Raw genomic sequence first — 25,088 nt, 5'->3', positions numbered from 1 at the left:
TGAGAGATTGTACCCAGAGGCCCGAGGAATACATTTACCTTAGTTTTCTATCCCTGAGGGCTTGCTACTTGAATTTAGAGTGACTGACTTTTCTGGGTAAACTGTAAACAACGTGGCCGTGATACTTTTTGTCTGAACCTAAGCTGTAGGCTACTTTGTGATTGGTACTTGAAATTGGTCTGTAATATATGCAAATAAGGTGAATCGTAGCCTTATCCTGCCTGTATGCAAATGAGGTGTCTGTGGCCTACTGAGAGGAGTGCAAGTCAGTTCTTGGTCTTGGTGGAGGTCCCAGGCCTTGAAATGTTGCCGACAGCCAACCACACAGATGTTTTGGAGACAGAAGGAAGCAAGAACAGAAGCAGCAGGAAATGAAAGACAGAAGTAGTGGAGAGGGAAAAAGGGCAAGTTTCAGGCCCTGTGGGGCCCAGTGGCAGAGCTCATGGTGACAAGTTCAAGTGGAGCTAAGAGAGACCCACACCAAAAAGAACTGAGCTGTCCTCTACCGAAGAAGGTAGATTTTTGCCTGTAAGTATGTTCCTGATACTGATCTTGAATTTATAGCCTGTTGATCCTGATTTCAAGTGGTGCTGTGTTTCTTCCTTACTAAGCCACGGTAGAGATGGCATGTGCGTTTTCTGTGGCCCTTGTAATGGATGATCACTCCCAGATGATCAGTTGAGAATGCAGAGAGAGGGGTGTCAGATTTGGTACAAAGGGTGGTGATCAGAGGCGTGTCTGACTTAGCTCAGAAGAACAAGGTGACCTTGACTTGCATTCATGGGCCTGCAGCTGGGCCAGCTCTGAGGATGCTGCTTTCACACCCTTAAGAGCATTAGTGATCGGGTTTCCTGGGTGTGGTTTTGGTTCGTTTGATAGAGTTAGAAAATAGGAGACTGGAATGAGACCTTAAAGATTGCGAGTGGGGTGCTGAGAGGATAAGTTTCCTTCCAACGCCTGCCCAGAAAGTTAATGGCAGAGCCAAAGAGATTACTTTGACTGTTAGTCTTATGCTTTCTCTTCTAGAATAATGATCAAACTGAAAATTAAGACACCTCAACTGTTAAGAAATATGGGAGGTGGCCAGTTTGTAACTTTCTACCTGATTTCCACCTCTACCCCACCCCCGCAGTGATAATAAAATAAAAATTACATCACTGTATATTGTGAATGCAATATTGCTGTTTTGTTCTTCAGTTGTAGCCCTAGTTGATAAGCAATAAAGAACCTTGGCTATACACACAAGGCTACTCAGTTTTCATTTTGGTAACATACTGTAATCTGTTGTTATTTTTTCCAAAATAACTTTACAATCCAGATTAAGCTTGGCATGTTAAGCCTTCGTTTTGTGGTGTTTTTCGGTACAACCCGTTCTGAAAATATTCCTTCCATAAAGTGTACGTCTCTATTTCTTTGCTCAGTAAGAAGCGTAGAACATCATCGTTGTCCCTCCCACCCAAAACCATGTGTGGGGACAGTCACACGCGGCAGACACTTCATTCACAGAGCTTCTGTCTAGCCTTGAGGATGATTTTCAGATCCACCCAAGGGGCAAGCTCCCAGCATCTTTGCCCAGGAAATCTGCCCCCCCACCTCCCCCGCCCCCCCGCTGCCCTTGTCCTCTCCTTCATTTCCCTCTTTCCCCCTTTCCTCCCTCTTTGCATATATATTTTTTCAACCAAGCCCAGTATCTTTTTTTCAGAATGAAAACTTTGTCTCTTTGGGGCGATGTTATCAGCATTGCAGATATCTCCTGGGCTCCTGGGCTGTTTCTATCCTAGCATCTCAGAATCTGATGCCGATTCTTCTGTTACAGGCAACACTATGGGTTGGTTTTTTTTAATCAATTCTAAGTTCCTTATCTGTTCTCTGCTTCCAGAAGAATTGGATCTCTCATAACTAATGGGGATATTTAATTCAGGGAGCTTTACGGGGAAGTATATATTGTAATTTGTGCAAAAAGTGAAAATGAGGCTGCAATTAGGTATAATAATGATCTCATAATCTATCAACTCATTTTACAATGAGTGGATAGAAATTTGTTAATATGCAATTTTTCATTTAAAAGTTGATTTTATGAAAATAAACCAAACCCAGTGCCTTCAAGTTAATTCCAACTGTGCGTAACCTTGTAGGACAGAGTAGAACTGGCCCATCGGGTTTCCAAAGCTGTGAAGTTTTATGGAAGGAGAAGGCTACATCGTTTTCCTACAGAGAGGCAGGTGGGTGCAAACTTTCAGCATTTTGGTTTCCAGCAAGTTCTTGAATCCCTGCATCGCCACGACTCCTTCATGTAAATATTAGAGTCAAATTTTGCTCTTGAGGTGTATTTGGCTTATGAATTTGTGAAGAAAAAGAAAAAGTTGGCCAGTTGTAAAATATCAATAGATTGCAGGAGACTGAAAATGGCGGTTCTGGGTCTCTGTGTCATTCTTGAGATGAACCGTATACATTGGAAATTAATGTGGGTGAACACATGGCGCCATGTGGGACTGCCTGGACACTCATTAATAAAGGCAGTGGTGTAGCTGCTGCAACTCAACAATGACCACTGAGCCTAAATGTCATGCTTTATGCGTTTATCATCTTTTCAAATGAATCGGACATTTTGCTGACTACTATTTCAAGCCAAAACTGTCCTAGAAAGACCTCGCATGCTTTCAGGCTTAAACTGATGTGATTGCAAACAGGAGTTAACTTGTGACCAGTCAGCAACATTTGGCAGGAAAGTACAACTGTGCTCTGGACTGGTCAGCAATGAGTTACAATCCCCTTTACTCTCTATTTTGCTTGGTGGCCGCAGCCCACTTGTCATATGTTCCCATCAGTGCTCAGCAATATCCTTCAATCCCTGTGGCCGCCTTTAATGGTCTCTGCTCATGTCTTACTATCTTTAAGAGCCTTTTATTATCCAGCAGTGTTTGTCGTTTTGCCCAGGGTTCTTTGATCATAAAAATAGTCAGCAGGAAGGTTAATATTACAACTTGAACACATTTCAGGGGACCTTTTAACAGAGAAAACAGAGTGAATAACATTCTAAGTTTTCTGCATCCAAGCCTGCACAGAATACATCAAGATGAGCTAAACCTCATGATACGATCTCTGCAGGAGTAACCCAGAGTGCTTGGCAAGTGTATGCAAGGCACCCCTCTTTTCTGGAAAAGTGCTGAGTTAGTTTATTGTGCCAACCTGGTTGATAAACACAAGTGGGGTTCATTGAAGGGCAGAGGGATAAAAAAGGAGGGAAAGCCTCTCCTTTCTAGTTCTTGGTTCTTTTGCTTTGTGACGGTCGGACCAGGGTGCAACTGCCTTAGCAGTTCCCTGCTTCAGCTGGCAAGGCTTACTTTCTGCAAGACCTCCCCAAGGAGAAGCCACATGGACCTACCTTGATGCAGTCCTGGGTGCTGGAGCAGCCATGTGGAGACCCCCCTGCCAGTGCTGAGATGCTTACACATTCACTGACTCGGCTTTCCTCCTGCAGTTGGCATCATAGTGTGTGTTTTGTGAGATGGAGGAGGACTTTGTGGATTGGTGTTGGACACATGGACTAATGTTGGAGTTGTGGGCTTGGGCAGCACTGGGTTGGGATGTTCTCTTGATGCACACTTAACCTTTACATAAAATCTCTCTTATACGTGAGTTTCTGGGGGTTTGTTTCTCTGAAGTACCCACACTAACACAAGTTCCCTTCCCTTCCCTGACCCACCACGACCGAGTGCAGTAGCCCTGGAGAGCTCCTGCGTGAAGTACAGGAGACATCTTGTTCTTTTCAAAATTCTTCAAGTCTTCTTTAATTAACTTAGCCAGTGTCATCACTCTGTGATATGTCAAAAGTCGCAAAATAGAATTAAATCTAGGATAGAGGTATTTCCTGACTTTCCATATGTGAACAAATCAAGTGCTCATATTCGAACGTTCCTCTGAATATTTGGCACAGCACACACAGCGAGCCATCTGTTTAAAATCATGCAAGGTGCTGGGTTTAAACACGCATGTCGTTGAGCAAGTCCAACCACAGGATTATAGACATTCTAGCTGCTATAGGTGACTAATTTAGTCTCTCAGGTCTTACATAGAAAAATCTGCACTTTCTATCCATACTATGATTTAATCTCATTTTTTAGTGTTTTTTCCCCCAAGGAAATATATGTACCACACATACTTGTCAGGTAGTCTACACATTTAGAATCTGCTGGGTTTTGTAGAATTTACTGAAGATAGCTGTGTTGGTCTTGGTACTTTAGAGAAACAAATCAACAGAAACTCATGTATAAGAGAGAGTTTTATATAATGGGTAAGTGCGCATCAAGAAAACATCCCAACCCACTGCTGCCCAAGCCCACAAGTCCAACATTAACCCATATGTCCAACACCAATCCAAGAGTCTTCCTCCATCTCACAAAAACAGATGCAATGATGCCGACTGCAGGAGGAAAACCAAATCAGTGAATGTGTAAGCATATCAGCACTGGCAGGGGTCTCCACGCGGCTGCTCCAGGACTGCATCGGGGTAGGTCCATGTGGCTTCTCCTCAGGGAGGTCTTGCAGGAAGTGAGCCTTGCCGGCTAAAGCAGGGAACTTCTAAGGCAGCTGCACCCTGGTCCAACCATCAGCAAGCAAGAGACCCTAGAACTAGAAAGGTGAGGCTCACTGAGCCATTTCTCCCTCTGCCCTTCAATTAACCCCACTTGTGTTTATCAGCCAGATTGGCACAATAAACTATCTACCTCAATAGATGAGCAGACCTTAGGCAGTATATGCTTAGTTATTTCTGTTAGCTCTAATTTATTTTAGCATGGGGTTTACTGGTTTCGAAATACTGTTCCTTGCATTAATGTGCTCAGTCGTCACAGGAATACTGGGATGTTGGCTGGCATGGGAGATTTCACGCTTCCCAAGCTGCAAGGGAAACTGACCTCCAACATGTAGGCTTTCAGTGATGTGGCTTGTCCAAGCCCTCGAGACTAATCACCGGTGCCGTTTGGACTAGATGCTGTGGCCTCCACTGGTTTCTCTTGAAATGCTTTTCCGTTATGCCAGGCAGCTTCTTTAATTCAGCCCTTCCTGCAGAGTGGTCAAACTGCCTTTGCAAGAGTTTACTAAGATGTAACAAGTGACTGACATGCATGTCAGTCATTTGCTTAAATCTTAGTGAAAACTTTCCTTTTTATTTGGGAAACTGCCGCAGTTCTTCCTGTGAGCTCAGTGGTCCCTGTGTTCCCAGCCCGGACCCCTTTCCACCCATGCCACTTGCCACTCCCATCCCCTTGCTGTTCAGGCTTCAGCCTCCCTAAGCTCTCTTTAGTGCCAAAGGACTCTGCCGACTTGCCACTTAACTAGGCTTGGAGAATTGTCCCCCTCCATCCCACCCCCCTTAATGTGGTAACTTCTAGTTGCCTAAAAGGACTCAATTGAATGCCTGCTTTCTCAGGGTGATCTTCGAACCCCATCAGAATCCACTTCTTGCCTCTGTGTGATTTCCCATCCATTTGTAGCGACATGTTTACTTGTGTGATCATTTGTGTAGTGCCTGCCTTCGCTGCAGATGTGTAAGTCTACTGACGTTGGTTCCCTGCTGGTCTCCAGCGCTGACCAATTGCCTCAGTGAGTCCATGTCAGTGTACTCAATGTTTCTTTTCCCTGTGGATTCTCAATTAAATCGGGGCATAATGCGCGAATTTAAACAGGGTTTCCTCCATTTCTTGGAACCATGCACATAGAAATGGCCTTTAGATACTGAAGGGATTTAAGCAAGTCTTAGAACTGTATAAGGGACAGGTATAAAGAAATAAAATGGATTGCCCCTGGAAATGATAGGATCTTCTTCTTTGAAAGTTTAATCAGAGAGAGGTTGACTTATTTGGAATCAGGTTAAGGTCTGTTCATGGCAGGTATCTCTGAAGCATTGACAAGATGATTTGGTAGAATAAAGACTCGGATTGGGATACAGATTACTTGAAACTGGAAAGAAAGTTGTAAGCTCAGATAGATGTGGCCTCTAACACAAACACACACACACACACACACACACACACACACACACACACACACACACACGGAAACACAGTGAACTCCCGTCATGGTTTCGTCTTCTTGAGCTGTGTGTGGCTGTATTTGGGATCGGGGCAGGTTTCTGTGTCCACCTAGTGTTTGTTGGGATGGAAACCATCCTATGCAAGAACAAAACTTCATTAGACTCACAGATTTCTTGTATATTGCTTTGAAAGAGATTAAAATTATTTTTAAGCAAGTAGAAAACACACACACACACCTACACACACACCCGGTGGCTTGGAGTCACAAAATAGTCCCAGAGCGCCCCTTCTTTAACGGAGGAATCTGGGAAGCCCCACTCCTCACCTTGACTCAATGGAGTGACTACACCAACATTGCTCAGTTGTTCAGAGTCGTGGAAGTGTAGCCATGGTGCAAACAGTGGCGTGCTCTCCCAACTCAAGATATTTCTCAGATAGTTGGTTTAGTTCAGAGTCAGGGAGCAGCTAAAAGCCCAGAGCTGAAACCCTCCTGCTTAGAGCCTGCTTTTGTTCAGGAGCAATCAGACTGGGGGTGCAGTTATGTACTTGATAGGACTCTTTTAGCAATAGCCATTGTAAACTTAACCCCCACCCCCACCCCAGTGACCAGATGGGACCAGGCAGATAAGGGTGTATTACCTCTGTTCGTGAAGGGTCTGTGTAAGAGAAGATTATCTGACTCAGTTGTGAGTGTTTTGAGCAGTAGGCTCTAGTATGAGATGGCATGGGAGACTTTGACCAGTAAGCTCTAAAGTGAGACAGCATGGGGGACTTAGAGCAGTAGGCTCTAGTACGAGACAGCAGGGGGGACTCTGAGCAGTAGGCTCTAGTATGAGATGGCATGGGGGACTTGCAGCAGTAGGCTCTAGTATGAGATGGCATGGGGGACTCTGAGAAGTAGGCTCTAGTACGAGATGGCATGGGGGACTCTGAGCAGTAGGCTCTAGTATGAGATGGCATGGGGGACTTGTAGCAGTAGGCTCTAGTATGAGATGGCATGGGGGACTTGCAGCAGTAGGCTCTAGTATGAGATGGCATTGGGGACGTGCAGTAGTAGGGTCTATGCAGTGTAGGCTGCCTCCAGGCACTTAAGTTAGGGAGCTAGATTTGCTGACCTAAGGAGAGTGCCGAGGACATCAGGCCAAGGCTTAGGACAGCGTGCCAGTGACCTTTGGGCATTTATCAGCCATACTAGAAGATTGTTGTACATTTCCTCATCAGGGCAAAGGCCAAGTTCCCTTGGGGCTGAACCAAAAAGAGTTTTGCTCCTGAGCATAGTTGAAAAGAGCCTGGCCCGACAGAAGAACTATATCCTGATCATTAATGATCCTGAATTGTGGCTCATTCACTGTCTCAGGAAACCCCATAGTTGTGATATGGTCTGTGAGCCCTGTGCAGTCGTTCCAATGACATTTTGATGCCAGCAAGAAGCAGAGAGTGCTTTGGGAGGGACTGTCCGCGTTGAAGCTGCCAAATAAGGTTGGAGGTGAGAGGTATGTCGGATCTGGTCTTGGGCTGATGTTGAATCTGATTCCCTTCTTCCTTCTGAAGCCCGAGGCAGTCAGCTGCTGCCCACCACTTTGTTCTTACCAGATGCAGCCCTGCTATTTGATAGAGTAGAATCCGAGTCTATGAAGGGAGCCATGGAACACGGCAGACAAATTTGGGGGGAGCATGTGTTTGCCGTCACTGCTTCAGCTCAGCCTTGGTCAGTGTCCGCACTCCTGGGGTAGTGATGTGAGCCCGATGAAAAGAAGAGGGAGAAAACCAAGCTGACTCTCACAACATGAGCCCTCAGCCTGGACACTCCATGGTCCACGTGCACAGTGCCTGAGGCTCGGAGCCTCCAGTCTCCCTTCCCGTCTGTCCCCCAACGACCTCTCTCACCCTTTAGGACTGGATGCCCCTCATGATCAAGTATTGCATCTTTGGTTTCTATCCAGTTATCGCGATCCAGTGTACAAAAGGCTACATTTTAGTAACCACAGTAACCATGGCAACATGGCGTGCATTAAAGAGGAAAATCAAGCCTTGACAACAAAATAAAAACCCAAACGTAATAGCTTGGCTAATAGCAGGGCGATTGGTGGTGTGGACTCTTTCTTAAACCAGGCACGATTCTTTGCTGAACCATCTCTTCTGGGCCAGCGAGTCCCACTTTTATTCCTTGATTCCCATTCGGGAGATGAGCTGGTTTGGGGGATTATGAATAAAGTAGGTGACTCGGCCTATTTTTATCTGTGAAAAGCCAACTTGCCAGATGAAAATTAATTCTTTAACCTTGTTTCCATCAGCTCCATGGTTTAATTCGCTTAAACTGCCTGGCTCTTCCATCAAGACAGTAATGAATCCTTTAAAGCTTGCACCAAGGTTTGAAGAGATGTTATACTTTGGAACCAGCCGTACTGATTCGGCAGTAGATGCATGGCTGTGTATCTGATAGCATTATTGGGTTACTGTCCTTCCCAGGGAGCCAACTAATTCAGTCCAACTGTACAAACTCCGAAGACACATCAACTAGCCCCCAGACCCCGCTGGCCCTAGGTTTCCTTGTTTATAACAACAAAACAAAACTACACAACATAACACAAACCCATAGCTGAGGAGTCGATTCAGCACATGGCAGCCCATTCGGCACAGAGTGGCATGGCTTCACAGGGTCTTCTTGGCTGTGACCTTGATGGAAACAGATGTCCAGACCTGTGTGTGTGTGTGTGTGTGTGTGTGTGTGTGTGTGTGTGTGTGTTACTTCTGGATGGGTTCACCACTTTGGGATTGTTGGTGAGTTATTTGCAATCCTCTGGGTCAGTCCTTTTCTAGAATGAAAAATTAATAACAGAACCTACCTGATGGGATTTTTATCCAGATGAAATGAATGATTATCCACCCACCCCAAGTCAGCACTTTCTGAGCAACAGCATGACTACTGATGCCATAATATGCAAGAATGTCTCAAGCCCATCCCCCCGTGTCTCTTCCAGCACGAGAAGCTGATACATGAGTTGGAAGAAGAGAGACACTTGCGTCTTCAAAGTGAGCAGCGGTTGCAAGAGGTGACCTTGGAGTCTGAGCGCAACCGGGTTCAGATGCATGACCTGCAGCAGCAGTTTTCCAGGTACAGCCATGAAATGAGCACATGCCTCACGAGGCGCATCTCTCCAGGCACCAATGACACTTACGATGGGATTTCCAGTTTGCAGATTCTTTTTTTTCTGACAAGCTAATTTCCCAACCATTTAGCCCTTCTTTTATGGTCAAGTCTCCCAGTGGCAGTTAGACCTCTTTCCGGAAACTTTGTCTTTGACCCAGGCTGGGCTTTATTGAAGCGGGTTGGCTTTTCTTCTGCACTGGCTTCCGAGTGAGTCTGCCTGGGAGTTTCAGTGGCTTCGTGGCCTGTAGATGTCCTTGGAGAGGCTAGGTGGGTGGATGAGACCTCACAGGTCACCATAATCCTTTTTTAACGGACAGACAGACTGGGAGTTCCCTCACACATTGCTTAGTAGAAACCTTAAGAAGGAGGGGGGAACAAAAAACATGAAAATCAATGAGTTCTTATCCTTTAAAAATAGATCATGTGAACGGCCCGTTCTAAAAAGCAGCTCTTTTTAGGTCTAATTCCAACACAGTCTGAACCTTTCAATTTCCAGTGGTTGTGAATATGGGAGTCAGTTAGAGGTTTCTATCTATTATGTGAAAATCCATTCAATTCTGTGAGAAAAGAACTACAAACTTTTGTCTAATTGCGGACACGGGACTAGATACAGACATGCTGTGAGGAACGGTGTGCTGGTGCTTCCGTGGTTTAGCTTTACCATTTGATAAATCAGAACAATAATTTTTTAATTTATTTTTAACAGTTTTATTGGCATACAATTCATGTGTCATATAAGTCAATATTCCAATCACATCAATCCATTTCAGAACATTTTCTCCATTCTTGGATCATTATTAGCTCTCCATTTCCTCTAACTTCTCCTGCCATACCCCCGCTTGATGGCATTATTGGGTCTCTGTCCATCACAGGGAGCCAACTATCTCCGTGGAAATGGCTTAAACTCCAAAGGCATATTGTGATAGTCCAGGCTGACTGGAGAAACAAATCCAGAGACACTCGTGTATGTGTAAGACAGAACTTTATATCAAGAAGCAATTACACATCAACAAAACATCTCAGCCCAGTCCTGATCAAGTCCATAAGTTGGATATTAAGACTTTGTGTCCAAAATTAGCCCATGAATTCCTCCTCAGACTCACACAGCACATGCAAAGATGGCAAAGGCAGCAAGATCCCAGGCTGGTGGGTGGAAAGTCCTGTGGGTCCAGTGGCATCTCCAGGGGCTCTGGTTACTATCAGCATGTTTCCATGTGGCTTGTCAATAGGAATGTGATTGTGTCCCGCTTCCAGGGAAGAATAGAGGAAAACTCCCAGAAATCTCATGAGAAGGCCACACCCACAAGGACCAGCAATCAGTCTGTGACCTGATTCACAGGCTGTATTCCACCTCTATAACCTATTTATCAATTGTCATGAAATTGTGATTTAAATAATTCGGATCCTTGTTTATAAAAACCAACCAACCAAACGCAACCCAAACCCATAGCTGTAGGGACCATTAGTTCAGTTACTGTCTCCATAGATTTGCCTATTCATTTCTCCGCCCACTCTACTTGGGATCACACAGGTAGATACCCCAAGAGGCTATCCCAAGTAGAACTGCATTTCAGAAATGTTCTTAAAGTCTTGATGAGCTGCTGTCTCATTTCAAAGGTGGAAAAATTCAGGCTTGCTTTTCTCTCTAAGGGTGGCTTTGGTGGTCTCATATCAGCACCCTAAGCTTCCATGGTGCTGACTCAAGTTTGTTTTGGACAATGTAACTATGTGTAGCCACTGACCATCTCTCAGTGGAGGTTGTGTGTTGCTTTGATCCTAATAGGATTTACAGCGGAGCTTCCAGACCAAGATGGACTAGGGATAAAGTCCTAGCAACCATTTCTATGGTACACAGGATCACCGTGACTAACCACAGCAACGTATAATTAGCAATGGTTCATGCAGCCTTATTAAGAGACTGCTAGCACTTTTATGCGTGTTGGAGGGAGTGGCCAAAGCTGCTATATTATTTATCTCCTTTTGGCCCATGATGTGAATGCTTATGACTTTAGTGTAAGGGTTTCCTGGGGGAACAAGGCAGAGATCAGATGGCTCCTCTGTATTCAGTGTCATAATTTACCAGCTCGGGAACACTTGAGCTCCTAGTAATCCACAGGTGCTGTGAAAATGCACTGAGCGCTCCTCTAACAGAAGCATGCCCCACCCTATGCACAGTTTTTCATTCATTTTGATGGCAACTCTTATTTTATGCCTCCTCCCAACTTGAAATAATAGCTCTCCCCACTTGAAGCAACTTCGAAGCCAGCACTACATTATTTTAGTGTGGTGGGCAAGGAGGAGGCAGGGCACACCATCTCAAACTAACCATGCTCTCTCTGCATTCAAGCTATTGACTTACAGATCATGAAACACTTGGCACAGTGGATTCCTTTCCTGGGATGCCAGGTAAATCAGATGACAATCCCACTCAGATTTGAGTTCCCCAAGAGTTCAGGCTGTATCGCAGGCAGAAAGAGAAGATAATTACATAGGACATAAACAGGGGTCAGTTTTACATACTGTGTTCGTGAAGACCACCCCCCCCACCCGTGACACACACCTCGGCAGTATGATCAGTTTTCTCATGTAAGGTTTCATTGAAATGGAAAAGTTCAAGTCCAATTACAGCCAGACAACTAATGCAAATCAGTGAAAGACAGGAGGGAAAAAGACCAGGTAATTACACAATAATTTGAACAGGCCCACTGAACAATTTCTGATGGCCTTTCTACATTGTAAGCGTTAGTTTAAAGGATACTTGTATTGTTTGATCCCATACAGAATTGTATGTGAATGGGTATATTGATGTAAGTTATGACAAAAACAACAGCAACAACTATATAGAAAAAAATGGAATCAGGGTTCCTGGGGAGGAGGTGGGGGTAGGGTTGGGGCAGGAGGGGATAAAGGTGAGCGAAATCAAGGCAGTCAAGAAGAAAGAAAATGATTTGAAACTGATTATGGTAGCAAATGTACAACACTGCTTGATGGAATTGAAATATGGAATGTTATGGTATCTGTAAGTGTTCCTAATAAAAATTTTTAAAGTAAAATGTTAGACTAAAAAAAATAAATTAAAAAAAGATATATGTAGTTATGCATATTTACCCAATTCTGTTACCAAAATATGTCTTTGTAAAATTCTCAGCATTACAGACTATGCCCCTACTACATCATTCTTGTCAGCATCCAGCTAGCCATACTAATGATACTAGTAATTTATATAGTGAAAGTCAGTGTATGAAAACTTGTGTATCTATAAATTTCTTTTCCCTTTTTCCCCTGGACCAATTAGTTCATTTAGTATGTGTGATATTGTGTGGGGTGTAGAATCATTTTGAACATTGTAGATGGAACAAAGTTAATTTAAAACATTACCTCGTAACTCATGTCCTTTTGCATCGGAGGTTGTTTACAATAAAAGATAGGTTTATAATAAGTTGATAAAATGTTGCATGAGGGAGAAGGTGACTGTCATAATTTCACAGACTACTATGTTTTCTGAGCAGGAGCATTTATTTAACTGAACTCAGCGTTTCCTGGAGACCTTGATAAAAAGCAAATACTATAGGACACATCATCTTACTCTGTGCTCCGTAGGCTCACATTGCAGAAGAAGCTTATCCGGCCTTCTGTGGTGTGTTTGAGTGGATCGAAGCCTTCTTCCATGGTGTGTTTGAGTGGATCGAAGCCTTCTTCTGTGGTGTGTTTGAGTGGATTGAAGCTTTCTTCCGTGGTGTATTCGAGTGGATTGAAGTCTTCATCCGTGGTGGGTTTGAGTGGATGGAAGCTTACAACTTTTCAGTTGACTGAATACGTCAGCCATGGCATCCGGGGACTCCAGACAATGGCTACTAACCACTAATGAGAGAGAGAGAGAGAGAGAGATCATCGCTGTTTACACAACCATAATAGAATAGATTACTTGAGACCCTTGATAGGAGCCGCTGAAGGATACCATGTACAATGTTACAAATTAGTATTAATTCCTAGAATTAGGACTATCGACGTGATGCATCTGGGGAAAGAAGCAGCTTCCTGCCCCGGTAGTAAAGAGGTACAGCCTTGGAAACTCACATGGGGCAGTTCTTTCCTTCCAGGGTTGTTATGAGTCAGAATTGACTTGATGGCAATGAGTTTTTGAGTGTGTGTTATGTATCTGAAAGGTCAATCCGGTTCTGAATTTCACAGCATGTTCCAGAGGAATGCTGGGCTCAAAGTTAAGTAGCAATGTCAAGATTCTCAAGCATTATGCTGTGAGTGAACGGGAACGTCTAAACATGCACACATTGTGCCATTCTTACACGTCCTTTTTGAAGCTGGGACAGATGCACACAGTGCTGAGGCCTTGGTGACTTGGGTGAAGCATCCTGTCCGGTGTATGTAATGCGTGGTAGCCAGGAGGCTGTGCAAACGACGAAAATACCATGAGGTTCAGCGGTCGAGGTGAGATCAGCGGGGTGGGGAGTGAATACCAAACGTAGAAGCTAGGACCATTAGATCTAACTGGGGAGAAGAGTTCACCTGTCAGGCTGAGTGAGTCAGGAGAGGGAGGGAGTAAGGGCCTTGATTCTATGCAGTTTCAGCTGAGTGAAGGGTCGGCTAGCTTTTAGGTACCAGGCAACCCTGAACATGTTTGATTATCCATCTTAATGAGTCATGGGTGCACTTGGATGACTGAAATTTCCTTGCATGAATTTTCTTTTATGCCTCCACCAAGATTCATCCGCAATCTCAACCTTCCCCTTGACCCCATGCTAGCGAAGGTACAAGTCTGGGCAGTCATGAAGAAGAGGTGTGGGCAGAGGCTCCACTATCAGCCCTGAGCTCACCAACCAGAACAGCCTGCATGGAGGGGGGCTCAGAATGCCATAACCCACTCGGCTTGGGCCATTTGCATTCTTCATGTAAACGCAGAGATGAATAAAAGATCATTTCCAATTAGCCCATCCCTACAGTGGAGGGAGCACTTCTGTGATGTGATGCCTTAATTAACATGTTTGATTTTACCTCTCTGGGCTCGAATGTACATTGCAATGGCTACACAGAACTTCCAGACACAATTCCTGATTGAACGGTTGACTAAGGAAGTTAACAAGTTGGAATGCTCGTGGGGAATGCGCAGGGTTGAGATCAGGACATGTCACAAAGTTTTGTCAAAGTTGCTAATAAATGCCCAAAGGATAGACCGCTCTGTTGTAAGCTTCAACCCAAAGGCGTTCCATGTAAGCTGTGCATATCAGCAAACCCAGCGCCCTGCGTTTAGTGCACAGAGACTCCCTAAGCTTCAACCCAAAGGCGTTCCACGTAAGCTGTGTATATCAGCAAACCCAGCGCCCTGAGTTTAGTGCACAGAGACTCCCTACTCCTGGTAAGCCTAGCTGAAGGCAGTCAGCTCCATTTCCATGCGTCAGCAAGCCCAGCTCTCTGAATTCATTACCCAGAGGCACCCTATTCTGTCAGCCCGCCTCCTGCACAAAGCACTCAGCTTTCCTTGCTCCGTGGGTTGGGACATCCGCCACGCTGCCCCGTGCTCTGGCTCCTGGTCCTGCTGCTGCTCCTCTGATGGTCTAGCTAGCAGTCCTCTGGACACAGGGATCTCAGGTTCAGAGGCCACATTCTACTTTTGGTTTTTGCTGTTACTGAGATTCCCTCCTCCTGCTTCTTAGAGGGCTCATTTTGTACACAATAGGGTGGCTTTCTAGGGAATTCTGTTCGTAATTACTCATGCAGGGTCCCATGCAGGGAAAGGACTTTGGGTAGGAGTTAGAGACTTTGGCTAAAAGAACCCCATTAAGTAAATCACTGCCCCTACAAGTGGGTGCTTCTAGAGGCAGGTAAGGTCACTAGGCCTGCTTGTACTCTGTCTTATTTGGTGAAATAAATGAAATATGCGTTCTAGAAGGGAGTGATAAATATTGATTCACCTATCATTTATGTGGTGTATGTGACTGGACATATTTAATGTGGTATTGGCTTTGTGATATACCATCACATTCCATAACTGCCCCTGTCCCCCAAAAACCAGCGTGTTTGAGTAGTGACTTCCCAGGTCACCTGGGCCCAGGTGTAGACTCCAGCTATGATGTCATGATGCCGACTTCCTGCGTGAGGAAAAACAGACCATGCGTGAGCCCTCAGCCTCATTACCCCATGTTGAGTTTTGCACATGACTCAGACTCACTGAGAGGAACACGCATTTGCAGGACCTTTAGGAACTTTGTTTCCCCACCAAGTAGTGGGTAGATTGGAGAGGCGTATTCGTCATCTATTTTGTAGACTGGGCATGATTTGCACACGAGTTTGCATTGATATCAGGGAATGTCACAAAGTTCTGTCAACTCTGCCAATGAATGCCTAAATTCCTTTGATCAAGAGGTGGATGGCACTGGACATTGCTGTTCTTCTCAGGCCATAAGGGACATTTAGTGCGTGTCCAGTGAAATAGAACAGAGTGGGGGGTGCCCGCTAAAATGTGGGTGTCAGTGAGAAGATCCTTACGTGTACCTACGCACAGAAGACATGTTAAAAGTATAACTGTAAGTGAAATGAATGTTGTCACAATTCAGGGAGAGATAGTACTTGCTAGTGGGTTACCATGCTGAGACATGAGTAGAAATTGATCATTGGGTAGTAGCTTATTTTTCAGTACTGCCATAACAAATACCTGGAGCGGGTAGTTTTTTTTTAAAGATATTTATTTACTCCCTCCTCCCCAGTTTAGGAGACTAGGAGTCTGAAATCAGGACCCTGGCTCTAGGGGCAGGCTCTCTCTGGCAGCTGTGGGGGGACATTTCATTGGCTTTTCTATGATCTATTCTGTGATGATCTCTATTTGATGTATATCTTTCTCCACTTGTGCCTCTTTGCCTCTGTTTAACCTGCTCCTGTTTTATATCAAAATGGTGCTTCTAAGACACACCCTACAACTCACATGGCCTCATGAACATAACACAGACAAGCATATTCCCAAATGGGATTATACTTAACAGATGTAAAGGTTGGAATTTACAACACACCGACGACGGGGACTTCAAACGGGGCTTCAAAAAGTCCATGGAGAATTCGGTTACTTTCTGATTCTATTTTTCCATAAGCTTCATCTCTTGCATCTGGAGATCTCTTGCATCTGGAGGGCAGGCATAACCCCGTCCAGTGCAGGTAATGGTAATCATAACGATATGCATTTTGTGTCACACTCAAGGCTGCAATGTGTTCATAGCTTTAAATTAGAATCAACCTGACACACCCGCCACTTGAGATGACATATTTTTTAATGTAGCTACAATTAGCAAACTGTGTAACACTCAAAGTATCCTGAATCCGTTAGTGCTTCTTGGCAGCTTTGGCATGCTCTGTGTGTGTGCGTATTAATCAGAGCAAGGGCAGACTGCAGAGCCTTTCTGTCTGTAATTGAGCAGGATGGTTGTCATGCAAATGGGGCCCCAGCTTTTCATCCCCACCCCCAGGATTTCTCCCAACTGAATCTGACCTTCTCTCCCACCAGTGTTAACCACTGCCTTGAAGCTAGTTCTTGCTTACTGTAATAGGGATTTCTTGTAGCGCAGTGGATCGCTATGCTTAAGTGCATACTGAACTTCAAGGAGACTTAAATGGAGATGGTTTTAGTGCTAAACTCAGTCGCGGGTTGCTGCTCACCTGATCACTTTCAGAGACTTTATGGAATCCCAGGGTGTGTTTTCTACTGCCCACTTGGAAGCTGTGGGCACCTGGCAGAACAGTGTGTCCTGCAGAGAGAGGATGAACAGCCTTACTCACATGCAGTCTGGTGTATCTCTGTCTGGTGCCTGCAAAGATCATTTTCTCCACGCCTTTGCCAGGAGTAGAACATAACACAAGGAGAAATGTTGTCCATTGACCTTTGGACAGTCAGCAGCACAGAGCTGCCCTTCTCCCTTCCCACTTTTGTCCCCATTTCAGTCCCTGTACCAAATTTAACCCATCGCAGAGGCTGGCTCTCCAGAGTGCCTTGTTCCCCCTGATGAATATAGAAGACCAGTTTTTCTATGTACCATATATACTCAAGCATGAGCTGACCTGAATATCAGCCGAGGCACCTAATTTTGCCACAAAATCTGCATTAAAAATGTGCTTGAAAAACCCGGCTTATACACGAGTATATACGGTATTGAGATTTATTATTTCCATGCCCTCCGTTATATTTTTAGCTGAGTCTTTTCATAAGAACTGGGGCCTCTCATCTGTGCTTTGGGGTAAATCTACCAGAAGTTTGAAATGAGACCGTTGTCCTAGTTGTCTTGTGTAGCTGTAACGGAAGTACCATACGTGGTTGACTGAGAAACTAAAATATATTTTCTCGTGATTTAGGAGGCTAGAAGGCCTGCTTTCGAGTCCAGGTTTAGGGGAAAGCCTTCTCTCTGTGTGTTGGATGTGGAGGAAGGTCTTTGTCTCCTTCCACCATCTGCGTGTCTGGTGTTCATGGGGGATCTGCGTCTGTCTGGCTCTTCCCTTGCATGTGGGGGCTTCTCAGCACAGGGCTGCAGGCCCAAGGATGTACTTCACTCTTGGCGCTTCTTCCTTGACGGTAGGTAATGAGGGCCCTGTTTGTGCTTACTTCTCTTTGTACCTCATGTAAAAATGATGGAGTCTGGGATGTCACCTGGGAAAGGGTGCCATCTCCCACTCTAGCCCCTTTCACCCTGTGGACTGATCACATGAGATCACACGTGTGAAATACCCGCCTCATTTTACAGACACCCAGTTATATCATTTTAAAACCAGTGACCACGGAGAATCATGATGCTAGACTGACGTGTATTTTGGGTGAAGACAGTTCAATCTATAGTATTTTAAATCTGCAAGATCCTGCTCCCGAGGGAGTCACTGGATGATCCAAGGGGCTGCACAACAGGTGCCTCGGCTTCTCCTGGATTATGGCTACAGTGCACACGTTTTTATTTGGGGCTGGGGCACTGATTTACAGGCTCGGAAGCCCCACGTAGGATTGCTTCGGTAGAATACTCAGTGGCAATGGGTTTGTTTCTAGGATCTAATCTAAGCTAGCTTAATTTTTTAAGGTAAGGTACTTAACCTTTTGATCTCTCAGTTTGCTCCTTTGTAAAACAATCAAGTTGACTTATAATTACATAATGCTTTTTGGAAAATAACATGCTGAAGTGAAAGTATTATGCAAAGCTAAGCTACCCTGTTATAACCAAGCTGTGTTGAAGTTTGTGAAGATTGCTTGGAGTCGGTCTATGGTAGTCTCCAGGTTGTCACACGGTGAGGCTATGGGGAGTTGGCTTTGACCATGTCTGTTTTGGCCACTTGGCTGGAGAAGTCGCCATTCGTACACTGCCAAGTCCACAGGAAACGTCTCCGTGGCAGACAGCCACACTAAATCCCGAGGAGCTGCACCAGGCACGGTGAGGTTAAGCGCCTCCGCTGTGGACATGACCATTATTGCTTTGGGGGCTGATGTTGCCCACTTGCAGCTGACGGATTTAGGGGATAAATGAGCCCGACCAGAGAGACCTTTATGACGACCAGAATTGTTTCCCTGCTAAGCAACTCTCTGAAGCACTTGTCCTCGTCAGTGAAACACCAGTGGCTTAGTAACTCTGTAGATGGTTTTTTCAAGCACTTTTATAATTCTTTAGTCTCTCATCTTTATCTGATAAGAAAAGTGCAGGAAGTAGACGCTTATGTTTTATTTTAAACTTGAAAATGTACCTTCTTCCTACTCTCAATAACGTGCTTTATGTTTTTGTCAGTTTGGCGCCCAATCCACTCTTTGTGGATGTATGGCTTGATACATTTGGAGAATCATATACTGCCATGTAACAGCCACCCCAGTCAAGGAAAAGAATGCTTTCATGTCCTGAAAAGTTCCTCATTCCCCATGGTTGTTGGTGTGTGTCCTACGCCACTTTCCTGGCAATGTAGATCAGATTACCCTGCTTATATCTGCATACAATGTAGATCAGATTACTCTGCATATATCTCTCTGCATATAATGGTAGATCACGTTACCCTGCATATATCTGCATATAATGCTAGATCAGATTACTCTGCATATATCTGCATATAATGCTAGATCAGATTACCCTGCATATACCTATCTGCATATAATGCTAGATCAGATTACCCTGCGTATATCTGCATGTAATGCTAGATCCGATTACCCTGCATATATCTGCATATAGTGCTAGATCAGATTACCCTGTATATATCTATTTGCATATAGCACTAGATCAGATTACCCTGCGTATATCTGCATATAATGCTAGATCATATTACCCTGCATATACCTATCTTCATATAATGCTAGATCAGATTACCCTTTGTATATCTGCATATAATGCTAGATCAGATTACCCTGCATATATCTATCTGCATATAATGCTAGGTCAGATTACCCTGCATATATCTCTCTGCATATAATGCTAGATCAGATTACCATTTGTTTATCTGCATATAATGCTAGATCAGATTACCCTGCATATATCCATCTGCATGTAATGCTAGATCAGATTACCCTTCGCATATCTGTATATAATGCTAGATCAGATTACCTTGCATATATCGTGCATATAATGCTAGATCAGATTACCCTGCATATATCTATTTGCATAAAATGTTAGATCAGATTACCCTGCATATAGCTTGCCCCCTTCAGAAGGCCTTCCTAAAGAAATCATGAATTCTTTCATTTTTGGGGTCTGACTTTGTCTGCAGAGTATGATTCTTCAGGGAAGCAACATGTCCTAATTGGAGCAGAGCTACACAGATGTAACCAGATGTTGCAAGCCCAACAGCGCTTCACATGAGAAACATGCATCACGACTGCCTTATGTACAAAGTTGATTTGGCCGTTGTGTTAGTCTGGGTACATTAGAGAAACCAATCCACAGAAACTCATGTATAATAGAGAGTTTTATATAAAGGATAAGTGCACATCAAGAAAACATCCCAACCCAGTGCTGCCCAAGCCCACAAGTCCAACATTAACCCATATGTCCAACACCAATCCACAAAGTTGTCCTCCATCTCACAAAACAGACGAAATGACACCGACTGCAGGAGGAAAGCTGAGTCAATGTATGTGTAAACATCTCAGTGCCGGCAGAGGTCTGCACATGGCTGCTCTAGCACCCAGGGCTGCATCGGGGTAGGTCCATGTGGCTTCTCCTCAGGGATGTCTTGCAGGAAGTGAGCCTTGCCAGCTGAAGCAGGGAATTGGCTAAGGCAGCTGCACCCTGGTCCGACTGTCACAAGGCAAGAGACCTCAGAACTAGAAAGGTGAGGCTCATTGAGCCATACATTAACCCATATGGTACAGTACACGCATAACCAATAACACATATGAGGGCCTTCAAAAACTTGGTGGAAAAGTAAAATTGAAATAGGATGGAATTTTCCACAGACTTTCTGAAGCCCCTTGTATCCCTTTAAAGCAATCGTATTGGGTAATCATTGGTCTGCTAACCACAGGTCAAGAGTTCAAACCCACCAGCCTTTCTGTAGGAGAAAGTGAAGCTGGCTGCTCCCATAGCATGTTACAAAGCCTTGGAAGCTCCGTGTAGAGATGCCTGGAGTCTGAATAGACTCCAGTGGGTTTTGTTTGGGTTTCAGTTTGGAGGGGCGGGCATAGCTTAATGGGCATAAGACCTAGGTTATTGGCTTATGCATTGTACCATACTGTCTATTGTTATTTTCATGTAAATCATCCCTCTTTAGAAAAAAAAGTTTATCATCTACTGGCATATGCTTTGACTCATAGGGAGAAACATCCAACAGCAAATACCACACATCTCTTCACTCCTTCGCATTATTTCTCTGTTTAATTTCTTGTGAAAATATCATAAAGTGCCTTCTCGCTCCCCGATGCAGCTGGACCAGTGTGAGTGAAAGCAGCCGCAGGGAGCAGAGGGAAACGAACGTTATTAACCAAGCCAGGCATCATGATCTAGGCCCGATCACCTAGCGTCCACATCACCCAACTGCCTCGGGGACCTTAGGCAGCAGCCCCGGGCTGCAGGGGGGTGCCTTTAGCTCCGCAAGAAGCCACCAAACCCTTTGACAAATTACCCATGCTACTTTGCGTTCCCACCAACAATGGGTGTGAGTTTCAGCCCTTCCAATCCGGTAAGCTTCTTCGGAAAAATAAAACACAGTTAACCACCTGAAACCAATGTCTGACCTCATGATTTGAGCTCACACTGTGACCTCCCAGCTGAAAGGAGGCTTGCCAGCCCCCAGCTTCCCCTCCGAAGCCTACTACTCGGATTTCCACCATAATCCCCTCTTTGTGTGTTCCGTGGAGTTCCATCACTCCCTGTGCATCCAGAGTCACTGTACTTTGGTCGATCTTTGCTAAGTTTACATTGGTTTTAGCCTATAGAGTACCCTCCATTCCTTCATTGTCTTCAAACACAGGCAGCAGCCCCCACTTTCAGAAAGGAAAGTTTGCTTTGTGTATATAACAGCACTTTAACAAAAGATGCAGTGGTGTGAGTGGTGATACTGGGAGGGTAGAGGTAGGGTGGGTTAGAAAGGGGGAACCGATTTCAAGAATCTACATGTGACCTCCTCTCTGGAGGATGGACAACAGAAAAGTGGGTGAAGGGAGATGTGGGCCAGAGCAAGATATGACAAAATAATAATTTATAAATTATCAAGGGTTTCTGAGGGAGGGGGAAGAGGGGAGGGAGGAGGAAAAATGAGGACCTGATGCCAGGGGCTTGGGTGGTGAGCAAATATTTTGAGAATGATGAGGGCAATGAATGTACAGATGTGCTTTACATAATTGATGTATGTATGGATTATGATAAGAGTTGTATGAGCCCCTAATAAAATGATTTAAAAATAAATAAATAGGTGCAAAAACAGTGAGGGAAAAAAACAACCCCAAAAGCCACACAGGATCGCTTATTTACTTAACCAGCAGCAGTCCAAGTGGAGATTTTCAATGTCAGAAGAAGGTGAAACGTGAAAGCAGAGGACAGCATGTGTTTGGCATCAACACCGGGACTGAGCATCTTGTTCTCTGAGCAGCAAGAGGCTGTGCTGAGCTATCTGCCTGCGACCTACACGGGGCGCCAAGCTTAGGTCATGTTGCTGCACTGCTCCTGAGCACTGCATGGGAGTCCTGTTCTAACTGAACACTGTAGGTTCATGCTAATTTAGGTTTTATGTGCTCTCTGTTAGGATTTGGTAGGTTATTTTTTTTTTAAGTCTGGAAATGCTGAAAGTTTATTACCATCCATATTTAGTAGTAATTGCATGTCAGCTTGTGGGAAATTTCATAGGATTGCCCTACTTTCTGGTAGCAGGGGAAAACTATATATCTGCTGGAGAGTGTATCTGTTGAGAGGCTCAAGGCATTCCTCCGTCTGAATCTTGCTGACGACATATTCTTGGAGAAGTTGGGTATGGTCCTCCTGCATTTTCTGTATTTCCTGCAAATTAGCAGCTATTTTTACACAATGAGGAGGAGCCCCGGTGGCACAGTGGTTATGTGTTGATCTGCTAACTACACGGTCAGCAGTTGGAAACCAGTAGCCACTCCTTGGGAGAAACATGAGACTTTCTCCTCCTGGAAAGAGTCTCAGCCTCAGAAACCCGTGGGGCAGAGAGTTGAATTGAGTTGGAATTGAGTTGATGGCAGTGAGTAGGGATTTTTGATTTTACTCAATGACTGTGGCATTCAGTAAATGTTCAATGGACCAAGAAGGACTTGAAAACATGAATGAATGAACGAACGAACGAATGAATGAATAACTTCACTGAAACCAAAAGATATAGCCCAAAATATACTATGGAAAATTTAGATTAACATATGGAAGGATTTTTACAGAGAGTGTGTTTGTGATAGAAATTTGCTTCTCAGTAGTGGCTCTGCAATCACTATTTCTAGTGATCTTTATAATTCTGATAATCCTCATCATTCTTGCAGTTATAAAGCAGAATTGCCCGGAAGAATGAATACTTGATCCCCCAATCCTGCGTTTCTATGATTAAGTGTTCACCTATGAAAGATGAGCGGCCTGTTTCATCATGTTCTTTGCAGAATTCCTTTCTGCAGGGCGTTAAGTGGGATGTGCTGCGTTGAAAGTTTACTTCTCATAGGGTAAAGTTTACTTTCAGAGAGCCTTTCATGACCCTCAGGTAATATTGATATCAGCCTGTCTGTGTTTGGACATGGCGCAGAGGTGAGGCAGCTGTCCCAGGAATAGAGTGTGGCTCATTGGTCTGACCACCTTTCGGTTCCCTTTAAAGAATGGCACCTCTGCAGAGTGGATTTTTGAGTGTCTGTTGTAAACACTGGAAACTGTTTTGTGGTTACTTAGCATTCTTTGTTTAATTTGTGAACATCAATTCAGTCACTGGTGGTTCTTATTTGTAAATGTCTACATCTGTTTTTAACACATAGCCTCAAGCCATTAAGATGGTTTCCTGAGACTAAAATAAGGAGATCTGCCATGCTGCAGCGCAGGGTTCTGACAAGTGCAGTATGTTGTTGTTGTTTCCATTACAGTGCTGTTTCCATGGCTCCTCACAGGAAGACGCTTCCCAGTCATTTGCAGTGTTTGGGATTCTGATCACTGCTCTTGAGGTGCACATGCAAGCACCAGGCTATCTTTATCTCCAAACCCAAATATGAGCTTCTTGTTCCATGTTTAAATTTTTAGGATGTCTTACAGTAGCATTTTTTTGTTAATATGGACTTCAACGTGGCCTTCCAAAGTGATGATAATATTACTTCCTTTATTTTCCATTGCTTCTTAAACCACTCCTTATATTATTTCATTCAGTTCATATTATATCTGTATGCATGAGATGCAGAGTATGTTGTAATTTCAAAATAAAATTTTAATAAATATAATAAGAACATCCACCTAGTGCCCCAGAGTACATTCCAACTAGTGGGGTTTTCAGGAGCAGTCTGATGCTTATATGACAGCAGCCACCAGGGCTGCTGTCAGTAAATGCATTAGGAAAGCATAAACGATGAACTCCCTTATTTGAGGTCACTTGACTGGGTGCACCCAACTGTGGAAGCCTTGTCTGCAGCCTTCTAGCCTAAGGCTCTTTCTTTCCCTTCATCATTCCTTTTCACTGCCTATGAATTTGATGGAAATGAAAGTTGCAAAGGACATCAGAAGCAGTTGACTTTCATACTGACTTTGGTCTCGATCACAGATCTATGAGCCTTATCATTGGTGGTGTCCCTAACGCGACCCTCGTCACCTCTCTGAGAAAGCTGGGCAAGAAGTATAAATGAAATCATAACAAATAGAAAGGGAAATTGGGCGTTCACCTTTTGACAGTCCCCAGTCCGCGGGGAAGAGGCTGGTGTCATGGTTAGGAATTGGGCAGCTAACAATAGGGCAGCCATTCAAAACCACAAACAGATCCTGGGGAGAAAGAAGGGGCTTTCTATCCCCCAAACAGTTACAGTCTAGTAAACCCATAGGGACATTTCTGCCCTGCCCTAGAGGGCCACTATGGGTTGGCCCCAACTTGCTGGGGCAGTGACAGTGAGCATCCGTAGGGAAGGTCCAAGGGTGGTCTCTTCAGACCAGCTCTATGGATGATGGGTTGGTGTTTTCCAATACTCATAATCGCATTTATTTCATGGATTCTAGTCACTGAGTTAAGGTAGGATGGCCCACATCTCCCCTTCCCTGTTAACTTGGACAATGTGCATTTAGCTTAAAGGAAAATCAGCTCCAGGTTCACCTTTCCCTTGATACATCCTGGAATAGTCCATTACTTAATTTCGACACAGTTGTTAACCCTGACCTTGGGTTGCATAATTACATATTTTTTCTTGCTAACAGTTTTTGAGACTTTATATCTCCTTGACTAGCACTTACGTTTCTCATGGTCACAGTTGAGCACTTAGGCTCTCAGTA

At 44.4% G+C, this 25,088-nt stretch overlaps 1 protein-coding gene across 1 annotated transcript in view; it reads left to right on the top strand.

Annotated features, from left to right (window-relative positions):
• NCKAP5 (NCK associated protein 5) overlaps positions 1-25,088 on the top strand; it is a 965,306-nt gene that overhangs the window by 475,436 nt on the left and 464,782 nt on the right. The window contains exon 4 of the mRNA XM_075529168.1: positions 9,017-9,150. Within this exon, the coding sequence (XP_075385283.1) occupies positions 9,017-9,150 (134 nt within the window). The remainder of the gene's footprint in view (positions 1-9,016; positions 9,151-25,088) is intronic.

The sequence above is a fragment of the Tenrec ecaudatus genome, chromosome 13, assembly GCF_050624435.1.
Source record: "Tenrec ecaudatus isolate mTenEca1 chromosome 13, mTenEca1.hap1, whole genome shotgun sequence".
Classification (NCBI taxonomy): Eukaryota; Metazoa; Chordata; class Mammalia; order Afrosoricida; family Tenrecidae; genus Tenrec; species Tenrec ecaudatus.
The sequence above is the reverse complement of the archived record's forward strand: the minus strand, read 5'-3'. Positions and strand labels throughout refer to the sequence as shown.